This window comes from Hyla sarda, chromosome 11 (genome assembly GCF_029499605.1).
Source record: "Hyla sarda isolate aHylSar1 chromosome 11, aHylSar1.hap1, whole genome shotgun sequence".
NCBI classification, from domain to species: Eukaryota; Metazoa; Chordata; class Amphibia; order Anura; family Hylidae; genus Hyla; species Hyla sarda.
This window is the reverse complement of record NC_079199.1, coordinates 86,422,773-86,439,315: the sequence shown is the minus strand read 5'-3', so window position 1 is coordinate 86,439,315 and position 16,543 is coordinate 86,422,773. Positions and strand designations below refer to the sequence as shown.

Sequence of the window (16,543 nt, the reverse complement as noted above, 5' to 3'; positions counted from 1 at the left end):
TTCATATAGAATTAGAGTCTTTTAATAGCACAGTACCTAGAAAACAATAATAAAAAAAAATCTTAATAATTGTCATTGCATTATGTTCCTATGCATAATGTAGGCGAGTCCATGTAAATATGGAAGTACTTTTTATAATAATAGTTTAGTCGTGAACATAACAAATCCCAAAGTCAGAAAGAAGGAGCAGTTCTGGAGGACAACAGTAGAGGCACTATTGCAAACAATTCCCAATCTCATGACCACTCCAGCAACATCAAATGTAAGATTTCCAAAATTGCAGACTGAATCTGTTGCACAGCCTTGAAGTTTAGTACCAAGACCTGGTCCCACTGGAAGAAAAAAAAAATGTAAATGTAAAATTTTTTTTTTCCTATTGCAATGCATCATATAGCCATATTGGAAAATGATGGGGTGCCAGTCACATCTCATAATAATGCCGTAAGCATACAGTACATGCATACCTCATAATGACAAATTTTATATTACAGTAAAGAGAAGAAAAGGGATTTTGAGGAAACACATGGATTAATGTACAGTATTATAGGCTACCACGCCACTGCAGCTTTCGGTTGGACAATGGTCATGCACCACTGGGACAAGGATAAGCACCCAGCTAGGACGCCAACTCCTACCAGGCAGCAGGGAAGGGGGCTGTGTTGCAACTTTCTGTCTGTCACAAGCATGGACGGCTTCAGGACACATACACAGGACATGTGCTATATTGCGTCTGCTTCTGCATCCTCAGCATGCCTACTTGTGAGTGAGAACTACAGTGGAGCATAAAGATAATGGCTCTATACCCTGCCATTTACTCTGGCAGGCCATATGGTCCTTTAGGCCTGTAGCCTACAGGAGGCTGGGAACGTCTCAGGATGTGTGAAGCTGGACATCCCCATTCCCATGCAACTTTGCATGGGAATAGGTGGGGGGGTCTACCTATCTTTTAGATGCCTACTATATTGCTCAGATGTTCCTACTAAGTGGGATCTGCAATATAAGGAACTCTACTTACCTACAATATATTTACTCTATGGGAGATTGAGTCTAGCTACCTATCTACAATATACTTACTACATAGGGGTGGTCTACGTACCTACTACATGGGGCACAAAGAAGTCTAATTATTCCTGTATGAAGGCATGTAAGAGGCACAAAACGGCGAACTATTCAAAAAGGGAATATATTTCTGTGTGAGGGTATTAAAGAGGGCCTCTTTTGCTGTGTGAGGCACAAAGTAAGCACTGTTGCTATGTAGGGCACCATTACTGTTTAGGGTACTTTAGACTGGGAGTTTGAACAGAGATGGATAGAAGGTAGGAAACATGGTCTTAGAGGTCTTAGTTATCACATTTTAGTGACCCAGCTGCCGGAGAAATTTAAAAACCGGCTGTATCCCCACTGGACCCATGTTGAATCTCATTCACTTAAATGCGCAGACCGGAGTCAGATAGTGACTCTGTTTGGGTCATTTTTGCACCATATCCGGTTTTGTGGCTGGACTGAAAACCGTGGTATGGTGTCGGTTGCTAAAACGTGGTGTGAATGCTCCCTTATTCTGACAGGCTACAGAGTTCATTTTAATAACAGGGCAGATAATCTGTATTGCCAATGCAGTCCATTGTTGCATTAAGGGCTGATTTTACAAGAGGACTTAAGGGAACAGAGAGTGGATTAAGGCAACATGTCAGACTCTTTCTCTTCCTTGGGCACCAAAATACCTTGTCCTGCCCAGTGGTACTAATCTACCGTATCTATCTTGTTACTTTCATAACTGTGAACAGTACAAAGTTTGTTACTTTCATAAAAGTGAAAAGTACAAAGTTTGTACATGGAAAGATCTGCAAGATACAAGAAGAGCATACACGTACACAAATGACAAATGTTCTCAGGCTGGTGTAGACTGTAGAGAGGTTAAAGATTCTGAATAGTCTAATATTACAAAGAATGGAAAAATATACAACTTTAAGGGGTACTCCTAAATGTTTTCAACTCAACTGGTGCCAGAAAATTATTCAGATTATGCTCCAGAGGAAGTTGTGTAGTTCTTTCCAGTCTGACCACAGTGCTCTCTGCTGCCATCTCTGTCCGTGTCAGGAATTGTTCAGTGCATTAGCAAATCCCCATAGCAAACCTCTCCTGCTCTGGACGGCTGTGGCAGCAGAGAGCACTGTGGTTAGACTTCTGCCTTGGGGTCAAAAATTTGAATGAAAAACTGCCTCTTTGTCTCCTATGTTACATGTAAATCATCTACAATATGCTGATGACAGATCTGTACTTATGAGTCTCTATTTAATATGAGTACATCTAGCCTATGAAAGGGCTAAGGATCTTGTGTGGTCATTAACTTCATGAGGACAGGGACATTTTTCATTTTTGCACTTACATTTTTTCCTCCTCCTCTTCTAAAAATCTACCTACAGACTCATATGAGGGATTGTTTTTTTGCGCCACCAATTTTACTTTGTAATGACATCATTCATTTTACCACAAAATCTATGGCAAAACCATAGAAAATTGAAAAAAAAAAAAGCGCCATTTCATAAATTTTGAGGGCTTTCAATTCCACACAGTGCACTTTTTGGTAAAAAAGACACCTTATATTTATTATGTAGGTCCATACGATTAAAATGATGCCCAACTTATGTAGGTTTGGTTTTGTTTTACTTCTTTTAAAAAAATTATAATTTCTTTTACAAAAATTAGCATGTCTTAAAATGTTCACTTCCGAACCCTATAACCTTAAAATTTTTCCATATATGGGGATGTGTGAGGGCTCATTTTTTGTGCTGTGAAGTATATAAGAAAAACTATTTAACCCCTTTCCTAATAAAAGTTTGAATCACCCCCCTTTTCCCATAAAAAAAAAATGTAAACAAAAATAAACATATGTGGTATGTAAACTATAAAAATGTAATGTTACTTTAACCGCACGGTTAATGGCTTATATGTAAAAAAATACCAGTCCAGAATTGCATATTTTTGTTCACTTTGTATACCCTAAAAAAATGTATAAAAAGTTATCAAAAAATCCCATCAAAACAAAAATGGTACCGATAAAAACTACATTTTATCGGTACCATTTTTGTTTTGATGGGATTTTTTGATAACTTTTTATACATTTTTTTTAGGGTATACAAAGTGAACAAAAATATGCAATTCTGTACTTTGTTTTTTTTTTTTACATATAAGCCATTAACCGTGCGGTTAAAGTAACATTACATTTTTATAGTTTACATACCACATATGTTTATTTTTGTTTACATTTTTTTTATGGGAAAAGGGGGATGATTCAAACTTTTATTGGGAAAAGGGTTAAATAGTTTTTCTTATATACTTCTTTAAAAAAAATTCACATTTCATTAAAGAAACTGCCTTTGAAAATCCTACCCCTAGGGGTCCCCATACCTTATGGGACACTGATGAGCCCCACAGCAGCATGAGCATGTCCAAAGGTCATGGACAGGAGATGGATGATTGACAAGGATGCAGGAGGAACACAGCCTGCAGCACCACTGCTGTTACACTGAGTTTTACCAACCAGGTGCCTCCAGCTAATGAAAACTACAACTCCAAGCATGCCTGAACAGTAAAAAGATATCTAGGCATACTGGGAGCTGTAGGCACATAGCTGAATTCAGCACTGCTGCAAAAAAAAGAGTTACCCAAACACTGTACCTCCAACTATTTCAAAACTACAAGTCCCAGCATTACAGGACTGGCAAAGGATGATACACATGAATGACAAAGGGAAAATATATAAGAAGTATGTATAAAAAGACATTGTACTTTTAGCACTTAATATATTAATAAACTTACACTTAAGTTCATATTTTAAAAAGCAATAAAGTCATGATGAGATCTGTCAACAACAAATTTGCCACTTGTTGACAGTTTCTAGGAGCCACAGAAGATTTTTAAATACCCACTTGTATAGGTATTAACCCCTTAACGACGCAGGACGTATATTTACGTCCTGCGCCGGCTCCCGCGATATGAAGCGGGATCGCGCCGCAATCCTGCATCATATCGCGTCGGTCCCGGCGCTCATCAACGGCCGGGACCCGCGGCTAATACCACACATCGCCGATCGCGGCGATGTGCGGTATTAACCCTTTAGAAGCGGCGGTCAAAGCCGCCGCTTCTAAAGTGAAACTGAAAGTGACCCGGCTGCTCAGTCGGGCTGTTCGGGACCGCCGCGGTGAAATCGCGGCAGCCTGAACAGCTGACCGGACACCGGGAGGGCCCTTACCTGCCTCCTCGGTGTCCAATCGACGAATGACTGCTCCGTGCCTGAGATCCAGGCAGGAGCAGTCAAGCGCCGATAATGCTGATCACAGGCGTGTTAATACACGCCTGTGATCAGGATGAGAGATCAGTGTGTGCAGTGTTATAGGTCCCTATGGGACCTATAACACTGCAAAAAAAAATAAAAAAAAAGTGTTAATAAAGGTCATTTAACCCCTTCCCTAATAAAAGTTTGAATCACCCCCCTTTTCCCATAAAAAAATAAAACAGTGTAAAAAAAAAAATAAATAAACATATGTGGTATCGCCGCGTGCGTAAATGTCCGAACTATAAAAATATATCATTAATTAAACCGCACGGTCAATGGCGTACGCGCAAAAAAATTCCAAAGTCCAAAAAAGCGAATTTTGGTCACTTTTTATACCATTATAAAAATGAATAAAAAGTGATCAAAAAGTCCGATCAAAACAAAAATCATACCGATAAAAACTTCAGATCACGGCGCAAAAAATGAGTCCTCATACCGCCCTGTACATGGAAAAATAAAAAAGTTATAGGGGTCAGAAGATGACATTTTTAAACGTATACATTTTCCTGCATGTAGTTATGATTTTTTCCAGAAGTGCGACAAAATCAAACCTATATAAGTAGGGTATCATTTTAACCGTATGGACCTACAGAATAATGATAAGGTGTAATTTTTACCGAAATATGCACTGCGTAGAAACGGAAGCCCCCAAAAGTTACAAAATGGCGTTTTTTTTCGATTTTGTCGCACAATGATTTTTTTCCGTTTCGCCGTGCATTTTTGAGTAAAATTACTAATGTCACTGCAAAGTAGAATTGGCGACGCAAAAAATAAGCCCTAATATGGATTTTTAGGTGGAAAATTGAAAGGGTTATGATTTTTAAAAGGTAAGGAGGAAAAAACGAAAGTGCAAAAACGGAAAAACCCTGAGTCCTTAAGGGGTTAAGATTTTTCTGATACAAATGAAGGCTCACCAAGAGGAGCCATCACAATATCCTTGTATATTTCACGTTATCCTAAATGTTGACTGTGACTATTTTTGTATTGCTCACACATTTTACTTACACGTGGTTAGCTCCACACTAGCACAGTTTTTCTCATCTCCTGTGCATGCAATATTACATTGGTTCTGAGATGATGAAGCGCACGTCGGACAGGTCACACCATTCTTCAACACGCTACTGGATGGCACTGAAAGTTAAGTCGATAGACTAATAAAATGCATATTTATTAATAGTTAAAGTGATACTCCACTTCTTTGTTAAAGGGGTACTCCGCTGCTCAGCGTTTGGAACAACCTGTTACGAACGCCGGAGACGGGAGCTCGTGACTTCGTAGCCCTGCCCCCTCATGATGTCACGCCACGCCCCCTCAATGCAAGTCTATGGGAGGGGGCGTCACGCCCCCTCCCATAGACTTGCATTGAGGGGTCGGGGTGTGATGTCATTAGGGGCGGGGCTAGGACGTCAAAAGCTCCCGTCGCCGGCTCCAGCGTTCGGAACAGTTTGTTCCAAACGCTGAGCAGTGGAGTACCCCTTTAAAACATCTTCATAAGTGGGTGTTCTTACATTCCGCTATGTTGATTCTGTTCATGAAGACAAAGCTAGGAACTGATCAAAAAATGGAAGACTGGTATAAAGGAAAGACTTCGTCTCTTTTTAAAACTCATTCCTGACTTTGGCTTCAAAAACTGCATAAAAAAGCACCTGGCGGGCAAATGGGTTTGCTGGGTGCTAATGCTGGCCCTATATCAGGGCTAACTGGAGTGAGGTGAGTATGCTTTATATTATTATTTTACACCCCTAGCAGGCTGTAGTTTCTTAACTAAATCCAAATATCAATTTAAAAGGGTACTCCAGTGGAATTTGTTTTATTTTTAATCAACATGTTCCAGAAAATTAAACAGATTTGTAGATTTCTTCGTTTTTAAAAATCTTAATCCTTCTAGTACTTAGCTGCTGTATGCTCCACAAGCAGTTCTTTTCTTTTTGAATTTCTTTTCTGTCTGGCCACAGTGCTCTCTGCTGACACCTCTGTCCATATCAGGAACTGTCCAGAGCAGGAACAAATCCCCATAGCAAACCTATCCTGCTCTGGACAGTTCCTGACATGGACAGAGGTGTCAGCAGAGAGCACTGTGGTCAGACTGAAAATAAATTCAAAAAGAAAAGAACTGCTTGTGCAGCATACAGCAGCTGATACGTACTGGAAGGATTAAAATATTTAAATAGAAGTAATTTACAAATCTGTTTCTTGCATTAGTTGATTAAAAAAAATGTTTTTCCACTAGAGTACCCCTTTAACCTTTTATTGTAGAATAACATTTTAATATATAAATGCCTACTGCAACTCTCTATGCCTATAATTTCATATAATGGTAGACAAAGATTTCCTTTCACAATGTATTTACTGTACGTGCCGCCATGCAGGCTCCATGCAAGTGAGTGTGCATGAGGCCTAATTCTGTGTATAATAAGATATATACATACATTTAAGACCATCTGGCATGCAGCCATCTGTTTTGCAGCAAGATGTAGAGAGCAGAGCCCTTCCAGTTGACGTAATACTCCCAGATATTCCACATGTTGCCTCATTGGGTGCGCATGATCGCCCAAATAGAGCGTAATCTCCTGTGTTTTGATATGGACAAAAACATACATCACAAAAGTTGTTAACAAGTGATTTAAGGCCAAGCCTACACAAAACTATTCACAACCAGTTTTCTAATGTTATTCATTGTTAAAGAGTTACTCCGCTATCCAGCATCCGGAACATTGAGTTCCGAACGCTGTGTGCGGGCTTCCGTGTTCACGCCCGCCCCCACGTGATGTCACGTCACGTCCCGCCCACTCAACGCAAGTCAATGAGAGGGGGCACACACCCTTCCCATAGACTTTCATTGAGGGTGCAGGCAGTGACGTCACGAGGGGGCAGGTGTGTACACGGAAGCCCACACACAGCGTTCGGAACTCAATGTTCCAGATGCTGGTGAGCGGAGTAACCCTTTAAGATGGCTGACAGCAGTGTCACATGTTTGTAACCTGCAAATACAACATACTTACCTTCTCTCCTTGGTTTTCTGGAAATCTTCCAAAATAGAGGAGGCCTCCTGGACACCAGGGGAAGCAGGCTAGTCTCCAGCAAGGAGTGCTCACAGATGTCACTAGGGGTGACTGCATATGGACATCTATCCTTTTAGTTGATGTCTATTGGGATCCATATAGCAGTGAATCTGGTTGTCATATTCAGACCTGAGTTTACGGACTCCTCTCCAAGGTAACTTGAGGTTAGTAAGAAACCACAAAACTAAACAATTCCAGTTTCCGGCTGCACAGGTGGGGGACCAAGAGGGTTTGTCCATATTTAGAATATGACTTCCCGTCTTTGGTCCAAACTAAATGTTTGTATTTGTCACTTCTCTTGTTCGATGATTTGTACATATAACATTGGTTTATCATTGTACTTTCTATTTTTCTGTGAAGTTAAAGGGGTTGAGTTTTTTATTCGCTCATTTCCAAACTGCTGCAATTAAAATGATAAACTTTGACTTGTCTTCTGCCACTGGTGTCGCTCTCCTGTCCTCCAGTCTTCTTCCTGCTTATGAGGCCCGACATGTCACACTGCGGCTCATCTTATCGCAAGCGGCACCAATTTTCCAACTCGGATGGTGATTGGCTAAGCAGCGGTGTAATTTATTGGGCTCAAAACATCACACTGCCTCTCAGCCTATCATTGGCCGAGCCGGGACATCACAGGTGAGTATGGGCATAATATTCTTGGCGGAGTTCCTCAGCAGGAAGAGTCTATATCACAAGAACCGTAAACTCTGTGTATCATCCTTTCTCACAGCGCACTGTACTGAATTTTGAGGCAGAGTTTAGAATTTAAGACTATTTTGGTCCTAACAAAATTACTTTATCAGGCATCATGTCTACAGTGAGATCTTGTTTAGCATGCAAGCAACCCGAATTGTATCTAATCTCAAAGACACAGAGTGGGGGCAATAAGGTAGGGGTCTGAACACATGTCCCTATTGACAGGTTGACTTTCATGCTATAGCTGTGGAAGAGACACCATAGTTGCTGAATATGTTTATAAGGGGAACTCTGGGCCATATTGTAAATGGGGGCAGTCGGCTGTCCTTGTTTATTAAGGTTCTTTGCTGGTAGTGTGAGTAGACTCCTTGTGATCAGTTACTACTATGAAGGATCTGATGGTTATATGGGTGCATGATCTTTACATATAGGCTGACTTCATATATATATATATATATATATATATATATATATATATATATATATATATATATATATATATATGGTACAGACCAAAAGTTTGGACACACCTTCTCATCCAAAGAGTTTTCTTTATTTTCATGACTATGAAAATTGTAAATTCACACTGAAGGCATCAAGACTATGAATTAACACATGTGGAATTATATACATAACAAAAAAGTGTGAAACAACTGAAAATATGTCATATTCTAGGTGGAAAGTGTCCCCAAGTGCAGTCACAAAAACCATCAAGAGCTACATAGAAACTGGCTCACATGCGGACCGCCTCAGGAAAGGAAGACCAAGAGTTACCTCTGCTGCGGAGGATAAGTTCATCCGAGTCACCAACCTCAGAAATCGCAGGTTAACAGCAGCTCAGATTAGAGACCAGGTCAATGCCGCACAGAGTTCTAGCAGCAGACACATCTCTAGAACAACTGTTAAGAGGAGACTGTGTGAGGCCTTCAAGGTAGAATATCTGCTAGGAAACCACTGCTAAGGACAGGCAACAAGCAGAAGAGACTTGTTTGGGCTAAAGAACACAAGGAATGGACATTAGACCAGTAGAAATCTGTGCTTTGGTCTGATGAGTCCAAATTTGAGATCTTTGATTCCAACCACCGTGTCTTTGTGCGACGCAGAAAAGGTGAACAGATGGACTCTACATGCCTGGTTCCCAGCGTGAAGCATGGAGGAGGAGGTGTGATGGTGTGGGGGGGCTTTGCTGGTGACACTGTTGGGGATTTATTCAAAATTGAAGGCATACTGAACCAGCATGGCTACCACAGCATCTTGCAGCGGCATGCTATTCCATTTGGTTTGCGTTTAGTTGGACCACCATTTTTCAACAGGACAATGACCCCAAACACACCTCCAGGCTGTGTAAGGGCTATTTGACCAAGAAGGAGAATGATGGGGTGCTGCACCAGATGACCTGGCCTCCACAGTCACCAGACCTGAACCCAATGAAGGCAAAAGGGCCAACAAGTGCTAAGCATCTCTGGGAACTCCTTCAAGACTGTTGGAAGACCATTTCAGGTGACTACCTCTTGAAGCTCATCAAGAGAATGAGTGTGCAAAGCAGTAATCAAAGCAAAAGGTGACTACTTTGAAGAGCCTAGAATATGACATATTTTCAGTTGTTTCACACTTTTTTGTTATGTCTATAATTCCACATGTGTTAATTCATAGTTTTGATGCCTTCAGTGTGAATCTACAATGTTCATAGTCATGAAAATAAAGAAAACTTTGAATGAGAAGGTGTGTCCAAACTTTTGTTCTGTACTGTACATATATATATATATATATATATATATATATACATACACACATATATATATATATATATATATATATATATATATATATACATATCAACCCTTTTGTAACTTTTTACTTTTCCAATTTGAAGCTTTGAAGCTGGATTAAACATTTACCAGGCAAAGCCATACTTATCACATGAATGGTGACCTGTGACCAGGACAGGTACATCTTTAACAGTTTAAAGGGCACACAAGTCCAATATTATTACAAAGTTTATTTCAGGACTATTATCATATTCTTTTATAACTGTACCCGATTATTATCGGGATGGGCTAAACTTTAACTATAGTGTATCCCATGATTATCACTAATGGGAGTATTTAAGTCATATCAATGAGGATCCAGACGATAAAGGTGACAGCCTGTCTTGGGATGAAAGATCTTAAAGGGGTACTCCAGTGCTCCAAAATGTTAAAAATGTTTGGAACCGGAGGCCGTGATCGTGCCGTTGTCCGACACGCCCTCTCCCATAGAAATGAATGGAGGGGGAATGGTGTGATATCACGAGGGGTGTCACCGTGAAGTCATGACCACTGCCACAAGGACCTGATGTTTGTTTAGAACACTGGGTGCTGTTGTAGATTGTGGGCGCCCAGCAGCGGGACCCCTGCGATCAGACATCTTATCCCCTTGTAAATAATCATAATGCTCACTAACGTTATGTTTGCTGGCAATGTTTGTTACTCTACTGGCACACCCTCTTTCCTATATACCCGCAGCATCCCGTTTGTAATCAGTCCCCGGAGCGTGTTCGCTCCGGGACTGATTACCGGCGACTACAGGGCGGGCGGCATGTGACGTCACGCCCCCGTCCCCGTGTGATGTCATGCTCCGCCCCTCAATGCAAGCCTACGGGAGGGGGCGTGATAGCTGTCACGCCCCCTCCCGCAGCCTTGCATTGAGGGGCGGAGTGTGACATCACACGGGGGCGGGGGCGTGACGTCACACGCCGCCCGCCCTGTAGTCGCCGGTAATCAGTCCCGGAGCGAACACGCTCCGGGGACTGATTAAAAACGGGGTGCCGCGTGCATTATCCCGGGGGTCCCCAGCGGCGGGACTCCCGCGATCAGGCATCTTATCCCCTATCCTTTGGATAGGGGATAAGATGTCTAAGCACCGGAGTACCTCTTTAAGGCTGCCTAGAAAAGGATTCAATCCTGTCAGACTAACCTGGTCAGCTTTTATGAGGAGGTGAACTCAAGTCTGGGTGACCACCATTTAAATACACATAGCCACTCTAGTTTAATGTGCTCTACAACAGACTACCTTTGCATGACGGAAGAAGCAAGAGCTGCAAAAGCAGTATGCAATAAGAAAATAAGTAAGACAAGAGGGAAAGGTCCAGAAAAAACAAATGGAAGTGAAAAACTGTGAACTAGTTCAGGAGCAGGAGAAAACCAGGGGCGGACTGACCAGCCGGTCCGATCGGTTGTCGTCCGAGGGCTCGGCTGGGTACAGGGCCCGCCACTCCTGAGGATCCAGGACACTTGTCCCGGATCCCCAGTGGAAAGCGCTGCCTTCTCCTGTATGTGCGATACACGCACAAACAGGAGAAGGCGTCCCCTCTGTGTGAGCCGCATCTGCAACTTACACAGAGGAGACGTGACCTCCGCGCCCACGGTGGGCAGGCACCGATGACGTCACTCATCAGCGCCTGCACTGTGGAGGAAGGAAGACATGGGCCCCTGCTGCGTTCAGGAGAAGATTGCTGCGTTGGACACATACAGGTGAGCATAATTTCTTTTAACCTGGGAAGGGGAGGGGGGGGGGGGGAGAAACTCTGCTGCCTACACCTACTGGGGGAGGGGGACTCTAACTCTGTTTCTTACACCTACTTGTGGGGGGGGTGGACTCTAGCTCTGCTATCTACACCTACTGGGGGAGGGGGGAAACTCTGCTGCCTGCACCTACTGTGGGGGACTCTAACTCTGCTGTCTACACCTACTGGGGGGGGGGGGGGAGTTGGGTACTCTAGCTGCTGCCTGCACATGCTGGGGGGGACTCTAACTCTGCTGCCTACACCTACTGGGGGGACTCTAATTCTGCTGCCTACACCTCCTGGGGGAGGGGGCTCTAACTCTGCTGCCTACACCTAATGGGGGAAGGGGACTCTAACTCTGCTGTCTACACTTACTGTGGGGGGGACCCTGCTGCCTACACCTACTGTGGGGGTACCCTGCTGCCTACACCTACTGTGGGGGGACCCTGCTGCCTACACCTACTGTGGGGGGACCCTGCTGCCTACACCTACTGTCAGGGGACCCTGGGGGGGGGGAAACTGGAAAAATGCAGAGTCTGACATGCTTGTCCTGCAGATGTTAAGAGATCGACATGGCGGTCTGATCCGGACAGAGAAGAAAAGGAAAGAGGACGCCACTGATCAGAAAATATGTAATTGTGAGTTCCTAGATGTAACTATAGTCACTTATATGGTACAGATCTTGTGTACAGCTGATATCTACCACCATATGGTCATGTATATAATCAATTATATGGTATAAAGATCCTGTGTACAGCTGATATCTACCGCTATATGGTCCTGTATATAATCACTTATATTGTATACAGATCTCTGTACAGCTGATATATACGGCCATATGGTCCTGTATATAATCACTTATATTGCATACAGATTCTGTATAGTATACTGGTCTGTGTATAGTGGTTTTATTCAGTACAGTATGGCGGTATTATCCAGTTATTGTGTGGTGGTAAATAGTTACTCCTTATATACTGGTATTATTGGTCATGGATAATTATTTTACCTACCTTAAAGGGGTATTCCGGCCCTAATACATCTTATCCCCTATCCAAAGGATAGGGTATAAAATGTCTGATCGCAGGGGGGGGGGGTCCCGCAGCTGGGGACCCCTGCGATCTGTCATTCCACACCCACAGGGGGGCGGAGTCGTGATGTCACGATATTCCGGCCCGTAGTCGTCATGCTTCACACTTGAAGCCTCCAGCACTGTGGAGCACTCACAAAGGTGGGTGCGGGATGACAGATCGCGGGGGTCCCTAGTGGTGGGACCCCTGCGATCAAACATCTTATCACCTATCCTTTGGATAGGGGATAAGATGTATTAGGGCCAGAGTACCCCTTTAAAGTTAGTTTATATTTGGGTAGAATAGGGGCAAAAGTGTGACCAGCAGCAGAGCATCTCAGGGGGCTTTTACGTTTTTTTGGTCCTGGGGCCCTGAGTGTTTCAGTCCGCCCCTGGAGAAAACCAATGTGGATATATAAAAATTTAAAGGTTGCAATAAATAACAACAAAAAAAGAAAGCATATAAGCTACTGTAACAATAATGCAGTGCAAAAGAATTAAAAAACTATAGAGAGAAAGCTAAATATGTAAAAACATGTAAAGGCAGCGAAGCTGGTGATAGAAAAACAGATTGGTAAAAAGGTGAAAACAAAGTGTTGGCACTTTAAAAAGTATAAGGGAGGAATTAGGGAGGGTGATAAGGAGAAAGTGAATGTATTAAAGGGTACCTCTCATCAAAAAAGCTTTTGATATATTATAGATTAATGTATGCAGAATAACTTTACAATTGCATGTTATTAAAAAATATGCTTCTTTCTATTTAATTTTCCACTTTGAAGAAATGACCACTAGGGGTCTCCCTACCAGTCCTGGCAGCAAGCATTTCAGACTCATGCTGGAGTCCTAAACACTACGAGCTGCCAGTCTGCTTTGTTCACAAAGGAGAACACTCAGAGCTGCCAGCCTGCTTTGTTCACAGCCTGTTTGGCTGTGAACAAAGCAGGCTGGCAGCTCTGAGTGTTTAGGACTCCAGCATGAGTCAGAAATGCTTGCTGACAGGACTGATCGGGAAAAATACAATAGAAAGAAGCGTATTTTTCATTAACATGCTATTGGAAAGTTATTCAACATTCATTAATCTAAAATATATCAAAAGTTTATTTGATGAGAGGTCCCCTTTAAACAGATTCTTCTCCACACAGAGGAAAATGAATTGCCAGGAGGAATACAGCAGGATAAGATAAACTCCCCAGTACATGTTACCTGTCTAACCCAGGAAAAAGTACAGTGCCTCGTAAAAAAAATTCAAGATAGTCCAATAGTCCATTTAGGCTGGGTTAACATATGTTTGGCATCTGGCATAGGTGAATTCAGCCTAAATCTCGACGTAACTGATGCCGCAACTGATGACAACGTGCATCAGTTGTCATCAGTTGTATGGCATCTGACGTCCATCGTTTCTGGCACCAGAGAGGGTAATGCAGCAAGCTGCGTTCCCCTGTCCGGTGCTGTCTGGCCTGTCCAATCATCCGGCGTCAAAAATAGGATGCTGGATGATTGTGAACTGTCCCATTCAAATGACAACTGATGTATGTGAACCCAGCCTACAAGGTCCAGATGGTTTTCACCTCTGCGCCCTTAGGGGGTTAAGTAATGTAATAGATAGACACTTATTTGTAAGTGTCGGGAATAGCAGTCATAAGCATACCATAAAGAAAGTAGTTAGAACTGCAATCCCCAAAAATAGACAGTTAGACAGATAAAATAGATAGTTTTTCAGGCACTTCTCTTGGACAAGGAACATTAACTGTTCGAAGAATTAAAGGGGTATTCCAGGAAAAAACATATTTTTTTTTTTAGATCAACTGGCTCCAGAAAGATAAACAGATTTGTAAATTACTTCTTTTAAAAAATCTTAATCCTTCCAATAAAAATCAGCTACTGAAGTTGAGTTGTTCTTATCTGTCTGGAAACAGTGCTCTCTGCTGACATCTCTGCTTGTCTCAGGAACTGCACAGAGCAGAATAGGTTTGCTATGGGAATGTGCTTCTACTCTGGACAGCTCCCGAGACACGTGTCATCAGAGAGCACTTAGACAGAAAAGAACAACTCAACTTCAGCAGCTCATAAGTACTGAAATGATTAAGATTTTGTTTAATAGTAATTTAAAAATCTGTTTAACTTTCTGGAGCCAGTTGATATGTAATCAATATATTGATTATATATCAACTGGGAGATTTATTTAATCTCTATTGTGAGAAAATTAAAGGTTTTCTAAGAGATGCTTTATTGGAATATTTCAATTAAATGACTCCATATCACATGGGTTTACGAGGGATCGGTCCTGTCAGACTAACCTGATCAGTTTTAATGAGGAGGTGAATTATTGGATTTATATATTTTAGTTTTTCCAAAACATTCGATACGGTGCCACAGAAACGGACGGTACATAAAATGAAAATTATTGGAAACATTTCTAAAGTGAAATAATAGTATGGGTTATAGTTACTAGATTCTGGGGAAAGGTTGTTACTCCAGGGAGTTATATTAATTGCCAGATTTAGAGTTGGAAAAAGAGAAAAATTGGCCCCTCATTAATTTTTTTTGCCTTCCTCTGGATCAACACTGTAAGGTAATAAACTGAACTGGATGGACGTTTGTCTCTTTTCAGTCTTACAAACTATGTTACTAGGAGGGAGTCTTGGGCAGACATTATTGTGTGCGGGGCTGGTCTTAGGGGTGTGTGAGATGTCAAGTTGCAGGTACATTTGCCACCCTTCCCAAGGCTATGTCCACACGACAGAAATTCTGCTGTTTGTCTCAAATTCCATTCTGCAAAGCTGGGTGCTGTCTGCTGAAAACACAGAATTCTGCCAAAATTCAAAGTCCCATTGAGTTCAGTGGGATTTTGCTGTGGAATTCTGCAAAACTTGAAGAAATGTTCAATGTTTTTGTGAAACCTAGAGTTCGGAAATTTTCGCAGGGGAAATTCTGCCATAAAATGGGACAGCAGAATCCTCATTGACTATAATAGGGGAGATTTATCAAAACCTTTGCAGGGGAATAGTTGCCCAGTTTCCCATAGTAACCAATCAGATTGCTTCTTTCCTTTAACAAGCCTCTGCAAAAATGAAAGAAGCGATCTGATTGGTTACTATGGGCAACTGGGCAACTTTTAGAGGAAGTTCTCCCCTGTATGGCTTCAGATGATGTCATGCCTGCTGGGGAACGCCCCCTTCCCAGTCTGTGAATCTGACTGAGAATGAGCAGAAAATACAGAGCAATATCAAGGTAGAAAACTAAAAAATAATAAAAATAAAGACAGGGGGAGGTTTATCATGATGTGGGCAGTGAACTGGGAGGATTATAAAATGTAACAAGACCATGACAGGTACTCTTTTAACAGCAACAGCACAGAATAAAACTTAAAGGGGTACTCCAGTGAAAACCTTTTTTCTTTTAAATCAACTGGTGCCAGAAAGTTAAACATATTTGTAAATTACTTCTATTAAAAAATATTAATCCTTCCAGTACTTATTAGCTTCTGAATGCTACAGAGGAAATTCCTTTCTTTTTGGAACACTGATGACATCACAAGCACAGTGCTCTCTGCTGACATCTCTGTCCATTTTAGCAACCGTGCATAGCAGATGTATGCTAAGGGCAGCATGGTGGTTCAGTGGTTAGCACTGCTGCCTTGCAGTGCTGGGGCCTTGGGTTCAAATTCCGCTAAGAACAACAATAAATAAAGAGTTATTATTATTATAATGACATCAGCAAAGAGCACTGTGCTCATGATGTCATCAGAGAGAATTCCAAAAAGAAAAGAATTTCCTCTGTAGTATTCAGCAGCTAATAAGTACAGGAAGGATTAAGATTTTTTAATAGAAGTATTTTACAAA

At 41.9% G+C, this 16,543-nt stretch overlaps 1 protein-coding gene across 1 annotated transcript in view; it reads right to left on the bottom strand.

Moving 5' to 3' along the window:
• The window catches only part of LOC130294903 (phospholipase A2 inhibitor and Ly6/PLAUR domain-containing protein-like), a 28,445-nt gene continuing 11,902 nt past the window's right edge, over window positions 1-16,543 (bottom strand). Inside the window, exons 3-5 of the mRNA XM_056545051.1 lie at window positions 6,766-6,906; window positions 5,342-5,467; window positions 1-332 (exon numbers count right to left, since the gene is read on the bottom strand). Coding sequence (XP_056401026.1) covers window positions 133-332; window positions 5,342-5,467; window positions 6,766-6,906 — 467 coding nt within the window. The 3' untranslated portion in view covers window positions 1-132. The remainder of the gene's footprint in view (window positions 333-5,341; window positions 5,468-6,765; window positions 6,907-16,543) is intronic.